Source organism: Phyllobates terribilis, unplaced genomic scaffold (assembly GCF_046119375.1).
Source record: "Phyllobates terribilis strain yellow unplaced genomic scaffold, ASM4611937v1 Scaffold_3__8_contigs__length_932513732, whole genome shotgun sequence".
Classification (NCBI taxonomy): domain Eukaryota; kingdom Metazoa; phylum Chordata; class Amphibia; order Anura; family Dendrobatidae; genus Phyllobates; species Phyllobates terribilis.
This window is the reverse complement of record NW_027362763.1, coordinates 351,478,212-351,493,963: the sequence shown is the minus strand read 5'-3', so window position 1 is coordinate 351,493,963 and position 15,752 is coordinate 351,478,212. Positions and strand designations below refer to the sequence as shown.

Below are 15,752 nucleotides of genomic sequence, written 5' to 3'. Positions count from 1 at the left end.
AGCCCTATAACTCGGGGCGGCAAGTCATTTTCTCAAGGGGATGAGAGACCGTGACTGTTGTGGAGGGCCAAACAGATAGGTTGAAAATAATTCTGCTCATCGAATATTAAATAATAACAATGAATACAAAGCAGAATTAAAAGGGTTGTCCAGGCTTGGGGTTAAGGTCTCCAATTACTCTATGCGACTGCAGACTTGTGACTCCTCACAATGCACAATGTCAGAGTGCTCCAATGCCGGTGACAGGAATGGGACCGCAAGTATTTGATTAGCATACTTGCGATCACACACCCGCCCGCTCAAAGAGCCGGAGAATTCTGACAGTGTGCGCGGAGAGGATTCACAAGTCTGCAGTCAGAGTGACTGCAGACTTGAGCCCCAAGCCTGGACAACCTCTTTAAGTCTGTTCACTAGCTGCTACTGCTAATACCTGTTACCATTGGGTTTATTGTAACATGCATTGTTATCAGTAGCAGCTAATCAAAACTATATAATTTATTGCTTTTTAATAGGATTATAAATCACACTGCTCCTGTTATTCAGTCCTAGTACCTTGATCTACAGCTACCCCCCACAGTATGATACCCCCTTACACAATATGATGTCGCCAGTCACCCTACACCACCAGCACAGTATAAAAACTCAATGTTATTTCATAAGATACAACAGACAACTAACTAAAATCTCGGCATGTACTTTGTACTGGCAAATTCATTTTAGCAGCTTTGACCTTTTTTGTACATAGGCCATATTTGAAATGCTGAACTCCGGTTTCCCGTAATATTCTTTACACTGCTATTTTAGGAGAGGTTTATTGGAATTTGAGCTGAGATACACATGATGCCTAGCGGGCTGACCACCGTACTACAGGACTTATTATATATGCCTTATAGTATTGTTCCCAAATTCTGTAACTTAGCGTCTTTCCTACTCTACAATTGTAAATGGAAAGGTTTTCATGAAATATTTGAGCACTAAAATGTAACATTGTAAGAATGAACGCTTGAAATGCCACAATGAAATACCGTATATAAAACGAAATAAAAAATGTAAATGTCATATTCTGGCTTAATTACCAAAGTGCTGTAACTACGCCCAAAATTGCATTACATTGCAAAATAATTGGATAGTCTGGGGATATGAATGTTGTGATATTTGTCGCCGGCTGTAAGCCTTGGTCTTGTATTCCTTATCTGCTTGATTAAAATCCTAGTTACCCAGACAATTAGCACCATCAAACTTGTCCAATCACATTACACCTAAGAAAACTTTAAAACAGAACAACTAATCTAAGAAATGACTGAAAATGATATGATAGACAATCGTAATGTGTAACCAGCAAAAGGAGGTTACCTGATCACAGATTTGGGCAGGCAATACACTTTAGATGACCATCAACCACACTATCCCAAGCACTATCCATACTGACTCCACTATAAACCATAACCCCATGCACAGGATTAAGGGCATAAATCACTGACTGACACCTCGGGAAGTGGCTCATCTCCCTTGAGAACCAAAGGATGGATAGGCTAAAATTCTTCTTCCTTCAAACATTTGGCATCAGGGGAGAGTCAGGACATATCCATTGCAATTATATGGTCAACTCATCAGCCAAATTCAATCAACCAAACATACAGTATATGGTCAACACAGTGGCTCAGTGGTTAGCACTTAAGCCTTGCAGCGCTGGGGTCCTGGGTCCAAATCCCTCTAAGGACATAACCTACAAGGAGTTTGTATGTTCTCCCCGTGTTTGGGTGGGTTTCCTCCAGGTTCTCTGGTTTCCTCCCACACTCCAAAGACATACTGATAGGGAATGTAGATTGTGAGCCCCAATGGGGACAGTGATAATATCTGTAAAGCACTGTGGGATTAATGGCGCTACATAAATGAGTAGAAATAAATATGGTCACCCCATTATTAATACGAATGGAAGTTCGCAAAAATTTACAAGGAGTTTCACTAGAAAGTCATTTTATTGGAACTGTGCATTAGGCTATGTGCCATTGTCTTGTAAATTAGATAGGCGAGATACATTCTATGTATTTGCCCTACATACTCCTATTGATAACAAGTGCATATCTGGTTTAGGTAGCTATATATATATATATTACTACCTTAGGCGGACATCTATTTGCATTTTGGGTCAAAGTGACATTTTATCTTTTATATCTTTTTACATATCTAATTATTAAAGGTTACGTTTCACTACCTATATTGCTTCCATTTACCTTTATGTGGCCACGATGCATAAATGCTCCGGATTTTTCCTGAGCGTTTCTGCATCTCCCTGGCAGAAAAAACGCATGCGGATTGTACATGCAGATTGTACATGCGTTTTTCCTGCCAGGGACATGCGGAAGTGAAGCGTTTTTGCATGCATTTCTGCATGCGGGTTGTCAAGCGCGTTCCAAGCAATTTTAGCATCACTTGGAAAGTGCTTGACAACTTGGTCACACTATATAAATCCATGTAACCGCGAGCTGCCGGCAAGCCAGGATGCATCGCTAAGGACACCGGGGGCCATCAGAAGGTAAGTATAATGTATATTTTGTATTTTATTCTTTTTTTTACAGGTACTATGGTACCCGGGTCCGGAGGAGAGTCTCCTCTTCTCCGCACATTGAAACGCATGGAATCCGCATCTGCAGATGCAGTGATGCGGATGTCATATGGTCCAATGCAAGTCAATGGTGGCGAAAACACCGCGATTACGCAAAATAATTGGTAGTGCTGTGGAAATTTCTGCTGCGGATTATCATTGCAGCACTACCAATTATTTTGCGTAATCGCGGTGTTTTCGCCACCATTGACTTGCATTGGACCATATGACATCCGCATCACTGCACCTGCAGATGCGGATTCCATGCGTTTCAATGTGCGGATGGTACCCGGTACAGCACATGCGGATTATCATTGGGGAACATGGCAGACCTTCTACCAGGCCTTTTTTTTAAGCATTTCTGCAGTGGAATTGCCGCTGCGGAAACTCTTAAAAAATGCATAGTGGGCACACAGCCTTAGTCAGAGCGCCATAAAAACTAGTGCTGATTAGCTGCTGAACCCATTTATACTTGACACTAGATGGTGGCCCGATTCTAACGCATCGGGTATTCTAGAATATGTATGCGGCCGACCGGGCGTGACTAATCAGCGAAGCAGTGTTTAAATGGGTTGTGCACTACTTTAAATTAACCCCCCCAATGTATCCCCCCGGGGCCCCTAATGAAATCTGTAATTTTATTCATGTTGTCAATACAGCTTGTGACAACATCGCTGACAACGAACAGCCAGCACGTAATCCAGGGGTCTACTGTTCCGCATACCATGGTGAATGACGGGCTGTGGGCGGGGTTATCCCCCATCGTGTCACACCCAGCATCCACCACGCGCTCTGTCAATGAATGCGTGTGCGGTGGATGCTGGGTGTGACGGGATGGGGGATAACCCCGCCCACAGCCCATCACTCACCGTGGAACGCAAAACAGGAGACCCCTTGGCTGCAGCCGCAAATAGTCGTGACATAAGCGGAAGCAAGAGCTGGCTACAGCCGGGGGTCACATGCTGCCTGTGCGCGGTGACTCGAGTATAAGCCGAGACCCCTAATTTTATAACAAAAAACTGGGAAAATTTATTGACTTGAGTATAAGCCTAGGGTGGGAAATGCAGCAGCTACTGTTAAATTTCCATATTCTGGTATGTATGGCTCCCTCATCCCCTAATTGTGGTTTGTAAGGCTCTGTCATTCCCCTAATCCTGGTTTGTATGGCCCCCTTATCTTGGCTTGTACGGCCCCCTTAGTAAACGTGACAGAAGTACGTCACACTGTGACTGACAGAACGTGTTGACTGAACGTGACAGAAGTATGTCACACTCTGACTGACCGTGTTTAGTAAACGTGACTGAACTATGTAGCACTGTGACTGATAGAACGTATTCATTAAACGTGACAGAAGTACATCACACACTGTGACTGACAAAACATGTTCAGTACGTCATGGGCAGTTGGTGAGTCACACGACCACATGAGCGGAGTCAGCCCTGCTATCTCCCGACGGTGGCGTACTTATTTTAAATACGGCGCCAATTGGCCGAAGAGTGGTGTTTAAATTTGGCGCCAATATCGCTGATTGGTCGCAGTGTTAGTGAGGACCGGGGAGCGGCACTGCCTGTGCGGGTACTTCCGCTGCGAGCAGCTGGGAGATGACCGGCTGGCACCGGTCATCTCCCGGCTGCGTCGCCGCTGATCTCCCGATGGTGGCCTGCGTGTTTCAAATCCGGCGCCAATTCACGGCCGGGCTGCGCCAGTCGCTGATTGGTCGCGGCCGGCTGGCCGCGACCAATCAGAGAAGCGGGGTTTTAAATGTCGCGCGAATATCACCGGGCGGCCGCGACCAATCAGCAGAGCAGTATTGAAATTTGGCGCCAATATCACTGATTGGTCAGCGAACTGTGTTAGTGAGGACCGGAGAGCGTGTTTAAATTTGGCGCCAAAATCGCTGATTGGTCGCGTCCGGGACCAATCAGCAGAGCGGTGTTTAAATTTGGTGCAAATATCGCTGATTGGTCAGCAAACCGTATTAGTGAGGATCGGGGAGCGGCGCTGCCTGTGCGGGTACTTCCGCTGCGAGCAGCCGGGAGATGACCGGCTGGCACCGGTCATCTCCCGGCTGCGTCGCCGCTGATCTCCCGATGGTGGCCTGCGTGTTTCAAATCCGGCGCCAATTCACGGCCGGGCTGCGCCAGTCGCTGATTGGTCGCGGCCGGCTGGCCGCGACCAATCAGAGAAGCGGGGTTTTAAATGTCGCGCGAATATCACCGGGCGGCCGCGACCAATCAGCAGAGCAGTATTGAAATTTGGCGCCAATATCACTGATTGGTCAGCGAACTGTGTTAGTGAGGACCGGAGAGCGTGTTTAAATTTGGCGCCAAAATCGCTGATTGGTCGCGTCCGGGACCAATCAGCAGAGCGGTGTTTAAATTTGGTGCAAATATCGCTGATTGGTCAGCAAACCGTATTAGTGAGGATCGGGGAGCGGCGCTGCCTGTGCGGGTACTTCCGCTGCGAGCAGCCGGGAGATGACCGGCTGGCACCGGTCATCTCCCGGCTGCGTCGCCGCTGATCTCCCGATGGTGGCCTGCGTGTTTCAAATCCGGCGCCAATTCACGGCCGGGCTGCGCCAGTCGCTGATTGGTCGCGGCCGGCTGGCCGCGACCAATCAGAGAAGCGGGGTTTTAAATGTCGCGCGAATATCACCGGGCGGCCGCGACCAATCAGCAGAGCAGTATTGAAATTTGGCGCCAATATCACTGATTGGTCAGCGAACTGTGTTAGTGAGGACCGGAGAGCGTGTTTAAATTTGGCGCCAAAATCGCTGATTGGTCGCGTCCGGGACCAATCAGCAGAGCGGTGTTTAAATTTGGTGCAAATATCGCTGATTGGTCAGCAAACCGTATTAGTGAGGATCGGGGAGCGGCGCTGCCTGTGCGGGTACTTCCGCTGCGAGCAGCCGGGAGATGACCGGCTAGCGCCGGTCATCTCCCGGCTGCATCGCCCCTGACGTCCGTGCGGCAGATGAGCCGCTAACGGCCGCCATCTTGTTCTGAAATCCCGCGTCACTGATTGGCCGCGGCCGGACCAATCAGCGACGCGGGATTTCCTGGACAGATGGGATAAGCCAATTATATAGTAGATTTGATAGCTAGAGCCTCTACCAAAGCTATTGATTGCAGGGATCAACTCGTACTGCAGGGGCAAGCTGCAGGCAGACCATTAAGATGAATGTCTCAAGCCATTGTGTATTCCGTATGCAACGAGGCACACAAATATGGGTTGTCACCTGTTTCATAATGTCTGGCCTATTTTTAATGACGTTAGAATCCGGGTTGTCAACTTGACGTTATATTTTTTCTGGACAGCTTATCAAAAAATCAAAAGACAGATCATATTTTTTTATGGACACATTAGAAAACCATGATAAATCATTATGATTATAAGTGATATATGTCTACAGACCATTCAGATATGAAGACATCAGCTCCATTCACTATGAACTGTAAAATAATGATATTTGCAGGCAAAATAATCTGTATACGTTTCTTCAGCCTCAAACAAAAAGCTCTAAAAGCTTCCCTACATATTTAATTATAAAAAGCCAAAAAATAAACAGTAGGAATGAAACAGCAACTTCTAATAAAATCAGTTTCCAACTTCCTACCATTAATGGGGATATCGAGGACCACAGGAAAGGTCATTGATATCAGATTAGTTGTGATCCGATACCGGCACCCTCACTGACCAGCTGGCGGCAGTTCCCACAGTGTACAGACCTGGAGCAGCACAGGTTTGTACACAAAGTAGTAGCCAGTCTCGGGTACTGCAACTAAGCTTCAATTTAGAGGGGCTACCCATTTTGAATCATGGGATGTGGTCTATGGAAAGTATAATCTAATTTATGAGATTGCTCCTCTTTAGTTGACTGGAGATACTGCCTTAAGTTTCTATGAGACTACCCTACAAATATATTAGTATGTACGCATTCATAAAAATATGTTAATATCTTTATTTAACAATTTATATTGCAAAAATTCACCAACTACAAAAATCTCTCAATACACAACTCTGGGACAGCGTGACATACACAAACATGGCATCATGAAAAATTCCCATATAGCAACTAGTATATAATACTACAAAGATGATCTAAATACTTCTTAATTCAGGGCAAAGTCTATCATATACATAATATCGGTCAGTACGAATGTCAATATAGAATATGGCCTGTTCATCAAGTATATGCGATAAGTTACGGTCAATACCCACTAATAGGCATGCCTTTCAACTTGTAGCCAGTGTTAAGTATTCAATTTCTCACACAAAGGGTATTCCAGTACTCCAGTACCCCCTGAAGAAGCAGAAAGCGAAACATGCAAGCGCAAAAGGCATATTGATTGATATTATGGATCTGTGGTACATGGTAGGCTTTTCCCTTAATTAAGATTTATTTATATCTTCTTTTGTAGAATTTTTTAAGTTTGCTTTACATGATATTTCCTGCTGGCATGTAGGTGTATGCTATGCTGTCCCAAAGTTTTCTAGTGGGGTGTGTCACGACACAGTGTTTATTTTTAATTGTGCCAAACGTATTGTTCAGTGGGTCAAGGGACATAAGCCATTGTTCATATGAGCCTGTATGTTGACTCTTGTTGTATGTTAATCTGTGGAATGCCTGCTAATTAGGTATTGTATCAACTCCCTGCGGTTTACTAGTATACAGACCTTGGAGAACAAATGTGCAGGTTAACTGAACAATAGAACAATGCGGGACTACCTCCCTCCACCTTTCCCCAATCCTGTTGGAGAAGGCTCTGAATGAGAGCTGTGGAATATAAAAAGGGTGCTGCCTCTATCTCCAGAGGGACTCTACAGGAACAGCCCAAGGAACCATGGCTCCATCTGGTGGAATACAGATCTGCTCCACTGCCCATCACTGAACCCACGAAGATGCTTGGAGAACCCAGGTTCGGACACTCCGGTCATCTGGCCATATACCCCACTGAGCTCAGTCAGCCTCCTAAGCTTGCCGCTACCTCCTCTCTGTGGGTGCCGGCCAAAAGCGGGATGCTACTGGTTCCGGTAGTTGGCCCTGGATGCCCTAAAGTCGGAGAGATTCTAATCCCCGGCAAGCAAGGTCAAGAGTGAGACTCTGTCATTTGCACCATCTTGTGTACTTGCCGGTACTGTTGTTGCCGACTGGAGCTGGATGCACACGCTACGGTCGTGGTATCCGTCATCTGGAAGAGTATGGACTGTGACTACAGACTATACCGGCGGGAGACACAAAAGCTGTGGACCTACCAAAAGTTGGAAGACAGTGGGTATCGCCTGGTACGGGGGCAGTGGGACTACCGGCCCCGAGTTGGGATCTTGTGGACTGGGGGCATTACAGTGTGGCAATCTACCCGGAGTTGCCGTAAGACGATGGACATAAGGAATAAAAATAGTTGCATTGTTAACCTGCCTAGGTGATTATTACAACTCACCTCAGATCCTCACAGGGTGTTTTACAGATTTTTGTAGTTTGTGAATTTTTTGAACATAAGTTGGTGAACAAAGTTATTTACATTTTTTTTATGAATATTATACACACTAATATTGCTATAGAGAGTACCGAGCATTTATAGGTCGCTAATGATACACTAGATACTCTTCACTGATTGCCATTAATGTTAAACATGGATATGTGGCTTCGGATTCAATTTTGTGTTCCAATTCTATGATCCTGTCTCCTACCTGTCACATGTACAGCTGACCATTAGGGCCAGCAGATTGTAGATTATGTAGGTAAAGATCACGGCAGTGATTGTTCCTCTTGGTATGGAATAACTTGGGTTTTTCAAATCCCCTGAGGTTAAAAAGATAATATAAAGGTTAGTAAATTGACATTTTCTTAACTTATACAGCAGCAACTAGATGAAAAGCAAGACAATTTCCTGTTAACACTACCAGTTCAGCTTTTTAGTCAGATTCAATCTGTGGTATAGTATATAAAATAACATAACGAGCTAGTAATAGATTATAAATGACCAATTAATTGTTATTGTTATAGTCTTCTGTCTTGCATATGGGTCTCTGTTCAAGATTTGCAATGATAAAACAGGACTAGTATAGCGTGAGGATGAAGTCACCGCTATCGATACTGAATGAATTCTACGCTCAATGAATGAACTGAGCGAGAAAATGCAAACAACAAACCAAAGACAAATGACCCTTACCTGACATGTTTGATCCTGCCATAATCCCAGTGCAACCATTGAACATGACGGCAAAGACTATGGTGAAGCTCATCATTCTTCCTGTAGTGTAGTCTCTGGCATATTGCGCTATAATAAAGATATTATGTAAAAATGATTGAGCAACAGAGAGAGGTATATGGAACTAATGACCATGCCTTGACAAGACCTCCATCTCAGGAGAGAAACATTGTAGGTTCATGAATATTAAATGGTCACGGTCGAATCAACAAATGTTGAACAAAGTATATCAATAGTGTAGGTAAATTAAAGAAACTTTGTAATACATCTCATTAGCTTCTATATGTGCTCTGTTCTCCCTTTCAGAACAAATTTTCCCCTCCCCCCACCTCCTGAACTTACCATCCATTCTAAAAAAAATAAACAGCTCACATCCATTTTGGTCAATGCAACATTGACTGTCAGCTCATTGAGGTATCAGATTACAGCTCCTATTATACTCTATGTAATATAGGGGAAGGGCAGGAGGAGTGAGGATAAAACAAGCAGAGGCAGACAGGATAGGTAGACTGTGCTGAATTAATGAGTGATGTAGGTTATCTCAGAGGTGTATTCACATCCACACAGCTCAGTAGTGCTATATAATTTCCTCTATGCTACTGCTGAGAAAGAAGAGCAGGAATCCCTCTGTCTGTGTGTACTGTGTATGGGAGACATTAAAGCAGCTAGTCTCCTCCCACTGGTTCAGAGATTACTGACAATTAATGATAGAGACTACAGAAGGGAAAACAGATGAATCATGCTGAATACAAGTCATATAATTGCCAGATATAGTGTTATTCCTTATGTACAAACACAGAAGATCTTATTCTGAAAAGTTACCTCAAATGACAGGTATGCTTTGAGACTTATTTTATTATAACCCTGAAAAGGGGTTGTCTCATTAAAACAACCCCTTTCACGGTATAAGGATGATATAGTTGACATGCATACACCGCACCAGGACTCTCTGTAGTAGCTCACCCTGATCCAGTGTTCTGCAACCATCCTTGAATTGCAGGTACCATATTTCCATTCATCTAAAGGATTACCTCATTGGGGTTTTATCCCTCCTCTGGATCACCATGTTAGGTTATAGGTTGAACGTGGTGGACTTATGAAATTATGTACATGTGTCCTTCTTTCCCTCTAAATCTGACATATCCTGTGATGTATGGCATGAAATGTTAAAAACAAGAAAAAAAAAAAGTAAGAGTCTGATGGACGCCTGAACAGTTGATATTCGTTGGCCATGTATCATCCACTGCTATCAATGTTAAAAAAGGATATAGAGTATATGTACTTGACAGATTCCTCTAATACAGACCTGGGCAAAATGTGGCCCACGGGCCACAATCAGGTCGTCTACAGGATGCAAATAACGGTGACTATAATTGTGGAGGACGGAGCAGCCGACTCATTCTTCCACCACTGAGAGTGTGAGACTGACATAGCAGACGCGATTATGTCTCTACATTGCAGCAACTGTGTGGAGCATCAGAGCACACAGCAAAGACCATAGCAGAGTGCTGCAAAAGTTTGGACACACCTTCTCATTTAAAGATTTTTCTGTATTTTCATGACTATGAAAATTGTACATTCACACTGAAGGCATCAAAAACTATGAATTAACATGTGGAATTATATACTTAACTAAAAAGTGTGAAACAAATGAAAATATGTCTTGTATTCTAGGTTCTTCAAAGTAGCCACCTTTTGCTTTGATGACTGCTTTGCACACTCTTGGCATTCTCTTGATGAGCTTCAAGAGGTAGTCACCGGAAATGGTCTTCCAACAATCTTGAAGGAGTTCCCAGAGATGCTTAGCACTTGTTGGCCCTTTTGCCTTCACTCTGCGGTCCAGCTCACCCCAAACCATCTCGATTGGGTTCAGGTCCCATCACTCTACTTCTTGGTCAAATAGCCCTTACACAGCCTGGAGGTGTGTTTGGGGTCATTGTCCTGTTGAAAAATAAATAATGGTCCAACTAAACGCAAACCAGATGGAATAGCATGCCACTGCAAAATGCTGTGGTAGCCATGCTGGTTCAGTATGTCTTCAATTTTGAATAAATCCCCAACAGTGTCACCAGCAAAGCACCCCCACACCATCACACCTCCTCCATGCTTCACGGTGGGAACCAGGCATGTAGAGTCCATCCGTTTACCTTTTCTGTGTCGCACAAAGACACAGTGGTTGGAACCAAAGATCTCAAATTTGGACTCATCAGACCAAAGCACAGATTTCCACTGGTCTAATGTCCATTCCTTGTGTTCTTTAGCCCAAACAAGTCTCTTCTGCTTGTTGCCTGTCCTTAGCAGTGGTTTCCTAGCAGCTATTTTACCACGAAGGCCTGCTGCACAAAGTCTCCTCTTAACAGTTGTTGTAGACATGTGTCTGCTGCTAGAACTGTGTGTGGCATTGACCTGGTCTCTAATCTGAGCTGCTGTTAACCTGCGATTTTTGAGGCTGGTGACTTGGATAAACTTATCCTCAGAAGCAGAGGTGACTCTTGGTCTTCCTTTCCTGGGGCGGTCCTCATGTGTGCTAGTTTCTTTGTAGCGCTTGATGGTTTTTGCAACTGCACTTGGGGACACTTTCAAAGTTTTCCCAATTTTTCAGACTGACTGACCGTCATTTCTTAAAGTAATGATGGCCACTCGTTTTTCTTTACTTAGCTGCTTTTTTCTTGCCATAATACAAATTCTAACAGTCTATTCAGTAGGACTATCAGCTGTGTATCTGACTCGCCCCCTGGGCCGTGGGGCACTCGGAACCGGGCTTCAGTGTAACGATGGGGGTAGTAGTGGCGACCCGGTCCCGTGGCTCAGGGTGGTCAGACCAGTGGTAGTCTACTATGTGCTTTGCAATGTCCGGCTACGCCACCCGTGGATTGCGGCTATTATGAACCGCCGCTGCAAGGCAGTCCCCTGAGGCTGATGTTGTGTGCAGCTGAGATCGTATAACTCCCCACGGGAAGAGTGTAGCCCCAGGGCAGTGTAGTAGATGGTGGGGGTGATGGTGCAGGGAGTCCCAGTACCGTTAGTGCTGGCGAAGTAAGAAGCACAAAGACAACATGTTGCAGTCCAGGGTCTTTTACTCACAGTTCGTATACTCCAAGCCACTTCAGTACCGGTAGTGACTGCCCAAGCCGTGTCATGCCCACCAGGCGAGGGGCTCTGTCAACCCCCAGGCAGTTCAGGAGTATGGCACAGGACTCCCTTCTATCTTTCCTCTGGCTCGTGCCCCACCAGTGACCAAGCTTTTGTCCAGCTGCCGCGGATCTATGCGGGTAAACGTGGGCCCCGTTTCCCGCTATCCTATATGGTGCCTTCCTAGCAAGGTTTAGCAGGGGGTCGCACCAAGTGATGATCACGACCTCCGGTTCTTGGCTGAGGATTATTTGCCTCCACCAACTTGGGATCCGGTACCCTTTTCTTGCCTGACCCGTCACCCGTAATTTCCTGGGTCCTTAGGGTCCCTTCTGCCTTCTTGTTTCTGAGCCCTTCTACACTTTGGGTACTTCTCTTCCTTTTCCGTTCCTTTCTGTTTCTGTTCCTTTCTCCTGGCTCCGGCCTTCACCCTAGGCCTGCCTTTGAGCAGGGCTCCTACAGAGCCTCCGCTCCCTGTCTTCTCCTCTCACTGACTAGACCCAGAACTAAGATGGTGCCCACCTTTTATACCTTCCCCTAGAGTGTGAGCTCAGGTGACCAGCAACCAATGAGCTCCTACCTATGCTCAGAAACCGTCCCCTCCTGCTCCTACATCACCATGTTTTCCTCCCCCCTCCCCACTCCAGCCAGGGACATGGTCTGTCGTGCCTGCATTACTGGTTAAATGGGAGCACCGTTGAGCTGTCCCCCGGAAATGGGGTGTGTGTGATGCATGCAGCTAACTGAGCCCTGGTCCATACTCCATCCTTACCCGGAAGTGGAATATCACACCTCTGGCAGAGGAGCAATACCCCTGTAGCGGCCGAACCTTCGGGGCGCTACATATCCACCAGACTTCTGCACAACACAACTGATGGTCCCAACCCCATTTATAAGGCAAGAAATCCCACTTATTAAACCTGACAGGGCACACCTGTGAAGTGAAAACCATTTCCGGTGACTACCTCTTGAAGCTCATCAAGAGAATGCCAAGAGTGTGCAAAGCAGTCATCAAAGCAAAAGGTGGCTACTTTGAAGAACCTAGAATATAAGACATATTTTCAGTTGTTTCACACTTTTTTGTTAAGTATATAATTCCACATGTGTTAATTCATAGTTTTGATGCCTTCAGTGTGAATGTACAATTTTCATAGTCATGAAAATACAGAAAAATCTTTAAATGAGAAGGTGTGTCCAAACTTTTGGTCTGTACTGTATATATATATGGAGGCTATGCAGGAGCTCATACTATATATAGGAGGGCTATGTGGGGACTCAAACTGTATATAAGGGCTATGTGGGGGCTCATACTGTATATATGAAGGCTGTGTGAGGGATCGTACTGTATATAAGGGGGAGTGTGGGAGCTCATACTATGTATAGGGGGACTATGTGGAGTCTCATACTGTGTATAAGAGGTTGTGTGTGGAGGTTCATACTGTATGTAGGGGGGCTGTGTGGAGGCTCTGTATACTGTATATAGAGTGTGTCGGCATACTTAATTCTGCTCAATATTACATGATACAATATTAAAGTAAAATAATAGAATTAATATGTTATTATTAGTACTGAGCAGAACTAATTTCAGCCTATTGGTTCAGAAATCCACAACAGTCACGGTCTTTCATTTGGCTCAAGAAATTGAATTGCCCACCCCTGCTCTAAAGGATGACTGTGCTAATGTTAAAATGATAAATTGCATAATGTTATGCTATTAAGACAAGTTAGGGGGATACAGGCAGGTTGGGCATGGCTTTCTCTGGCAAAAAAGAGCCATTTTCAAACACTGTAATAAACATGAATATTAGTAAAAATATGATTAAATAGAATTTCATAAGGTAACCAATGTGAAGTCAACATCAGAATAATTGTGAATATTGACTTTCTAAACATGTGCAAAAAAATATATAAAATCACCCAAATTATTCTCTGTCCTGTATTATGTACTGGGTTTATTGCACTTGCCGTTGACAGCGAGTGTCACAAGTAACTTTTCTGCTGCTACTATTGAGTAAAAAAAGCAAAACACGCCGCTTAAGTCTGCGCAGAACAATGTCTCTTGCATCCCTGACTTGAGTCGCTGTGGCATGACTGAGGGCTTTCACTGGGAAATAGGAACCAGCAGGAAAGAAGAAGCCAAATGTGATCTCCAGATATTTCCGCTCAATGTAGTCATAGGTTTTTCTTCCTGCGAATGTCCTTATCCTACAGGTCAGGAATGCTCTTCGGATAAGTGATACCAGCCTTTTTTTGGAACAAATTGATGATTACTGAATCTTTCCACTTCTTGCCAGAATCCCTGAGTGGAATCCTTTAATTTCATTTTCTCCTGACCTTTACACTGTCATAATGTAAGATTCATCAGGGAAATGAGATTTACTTCTTTGTTCCACAAATGCCATACAGACGCTGGAAATGGTTCACGTACAGCAGTGTGGTTCAAAGCGTTTAATCAGATGTGGAGATGTGAAGGAGACGGATCGTGCTGGAAAAGGAATACTACAGTCACACTTATAAAGATGCCTCTGATGAATTAGGAGCCTCATTACACTCTTCATTTCACACAAATAGAAGAACATTGCAAAGAGTAAGAACCCGTCAATGGGATCCATCTGCAAGTGTTTCACGAATACATGTTGAAAAGCACATTACATGTATGGAGGGTAGCGCAGAATTCGATGAGAAGCCCTATTTCTCAGTTGCCACATTGTCCTTACATATCAGTACTAAAGTCTGTAGATCTGTACACCGTGTATTTAGGATGGATACTTACGATATACATTGTCTTTGAGCGTGGACAGCTTGAAACCGGTAAATGTTCCATTGAGGGGATTGGTGCCGTTAGAATCAGAATTAAAAATGGGAACAACCTTTTCCTTTACAGCAAAGAAGCTGATAAAAACAGTGATCAAAACCACCATCACGATGATGAAGATGAGAAAGGTGGCCTTGGCATATATACTGGCTCCAACCAGGCAAACCAAGAGGCACAGGAAAAGCAGAATGGTGCCATAAAGGAACTCGTACCAATAGCTCTGTGGCAAAACATGGACTCCGTTCTTTACACCTTCACCTGTCAATTAGATTTTGTCATTAGTTATTGGAGCATGTATATAGAATGTATATAAAACAATTATAGCATACTGACAGTACGGTACTTTGTTGGGTTAACTCAAGAATTAAAGGGGTAATGCAGCCATTTAGCCTTAGGATGGGCCAGATTGGTGGTAGTCATACCAAAGATTCAGTGTTTGAAAGGGAACATATTTGTACTTTTTGTAGCCGACATGGCAAGAATTGTAGAGTTGTCCCAGGCAATAACAAAATAATTCTTTCTATGTTACATAGGAGCTGTTCTATTCTTGATCACTTCTTTAATGTAATATTTAGTTTATTTGGCATTTTATTTTGCTAAAAAGTTCAGGGAAAATAGAATCCAATTTATTTCCACAGATACCTGGAAACAAAAAAAATCACATTGATGAAATCTGATCTTGGACTTCCACTGATTTCTGGAAATATATAGAATACTCAAACTTCTTGAGCAGATTTCTGCTGATGAAAATCAGACACAATTTTGGATAAATGGCGTTTGATACAAACTAAGTCGGTCATAGTTTTTCCCTGCACATCAGTGTTTCACGTAAACTGCTGAGCAGAGATCTAAAACAAGGTCATATTGAAATGAACAGAGTGGTGCTGTAAATCCCTGCACAGCCAAAGCCGGGGAGCTCAGATGTGCAGAGATAAAGTCTGAACAGTCGCGTAACATACTTCGCGCTGATCACCGCCAGTCAGAAAAT

The 15,752-nt window shown here is 44.3% G+C and overlaps 1 protein-coding gene across 1 annotated transcript in view; it reads right to left on the bottom strand.

Moving 5' to 3' along the window:
- The window catches only part of LOC141259365 (solute carrier family 12 member 9-like), a 304,002-nt gene that overhangs the window by 195,464 nt on the left and 92,786 nt on the right, over positions 1 to 15,752 (bottom strand). The window contains exons 4-6 of the mRNA XM_073675250.1: positions 14,723 to 15,022; positions 8,779 to 8,886; positions 8,297 to 8,408 (exon numbers count right to left, since the gene is read on the bottom strand). Coding sequence (XP_073531351.1) covers positions 8,297 to 8,408; positions 8,779 to 8,886; positions 14,723 to 15,022 — 520 coding nt within the window. The remainder of the gene's footprint in view (positions 1 to 8,296; positions 8,409 to 8,778; positions 8,887 to 14,722; positions 15,023 to 15,752) is intronic.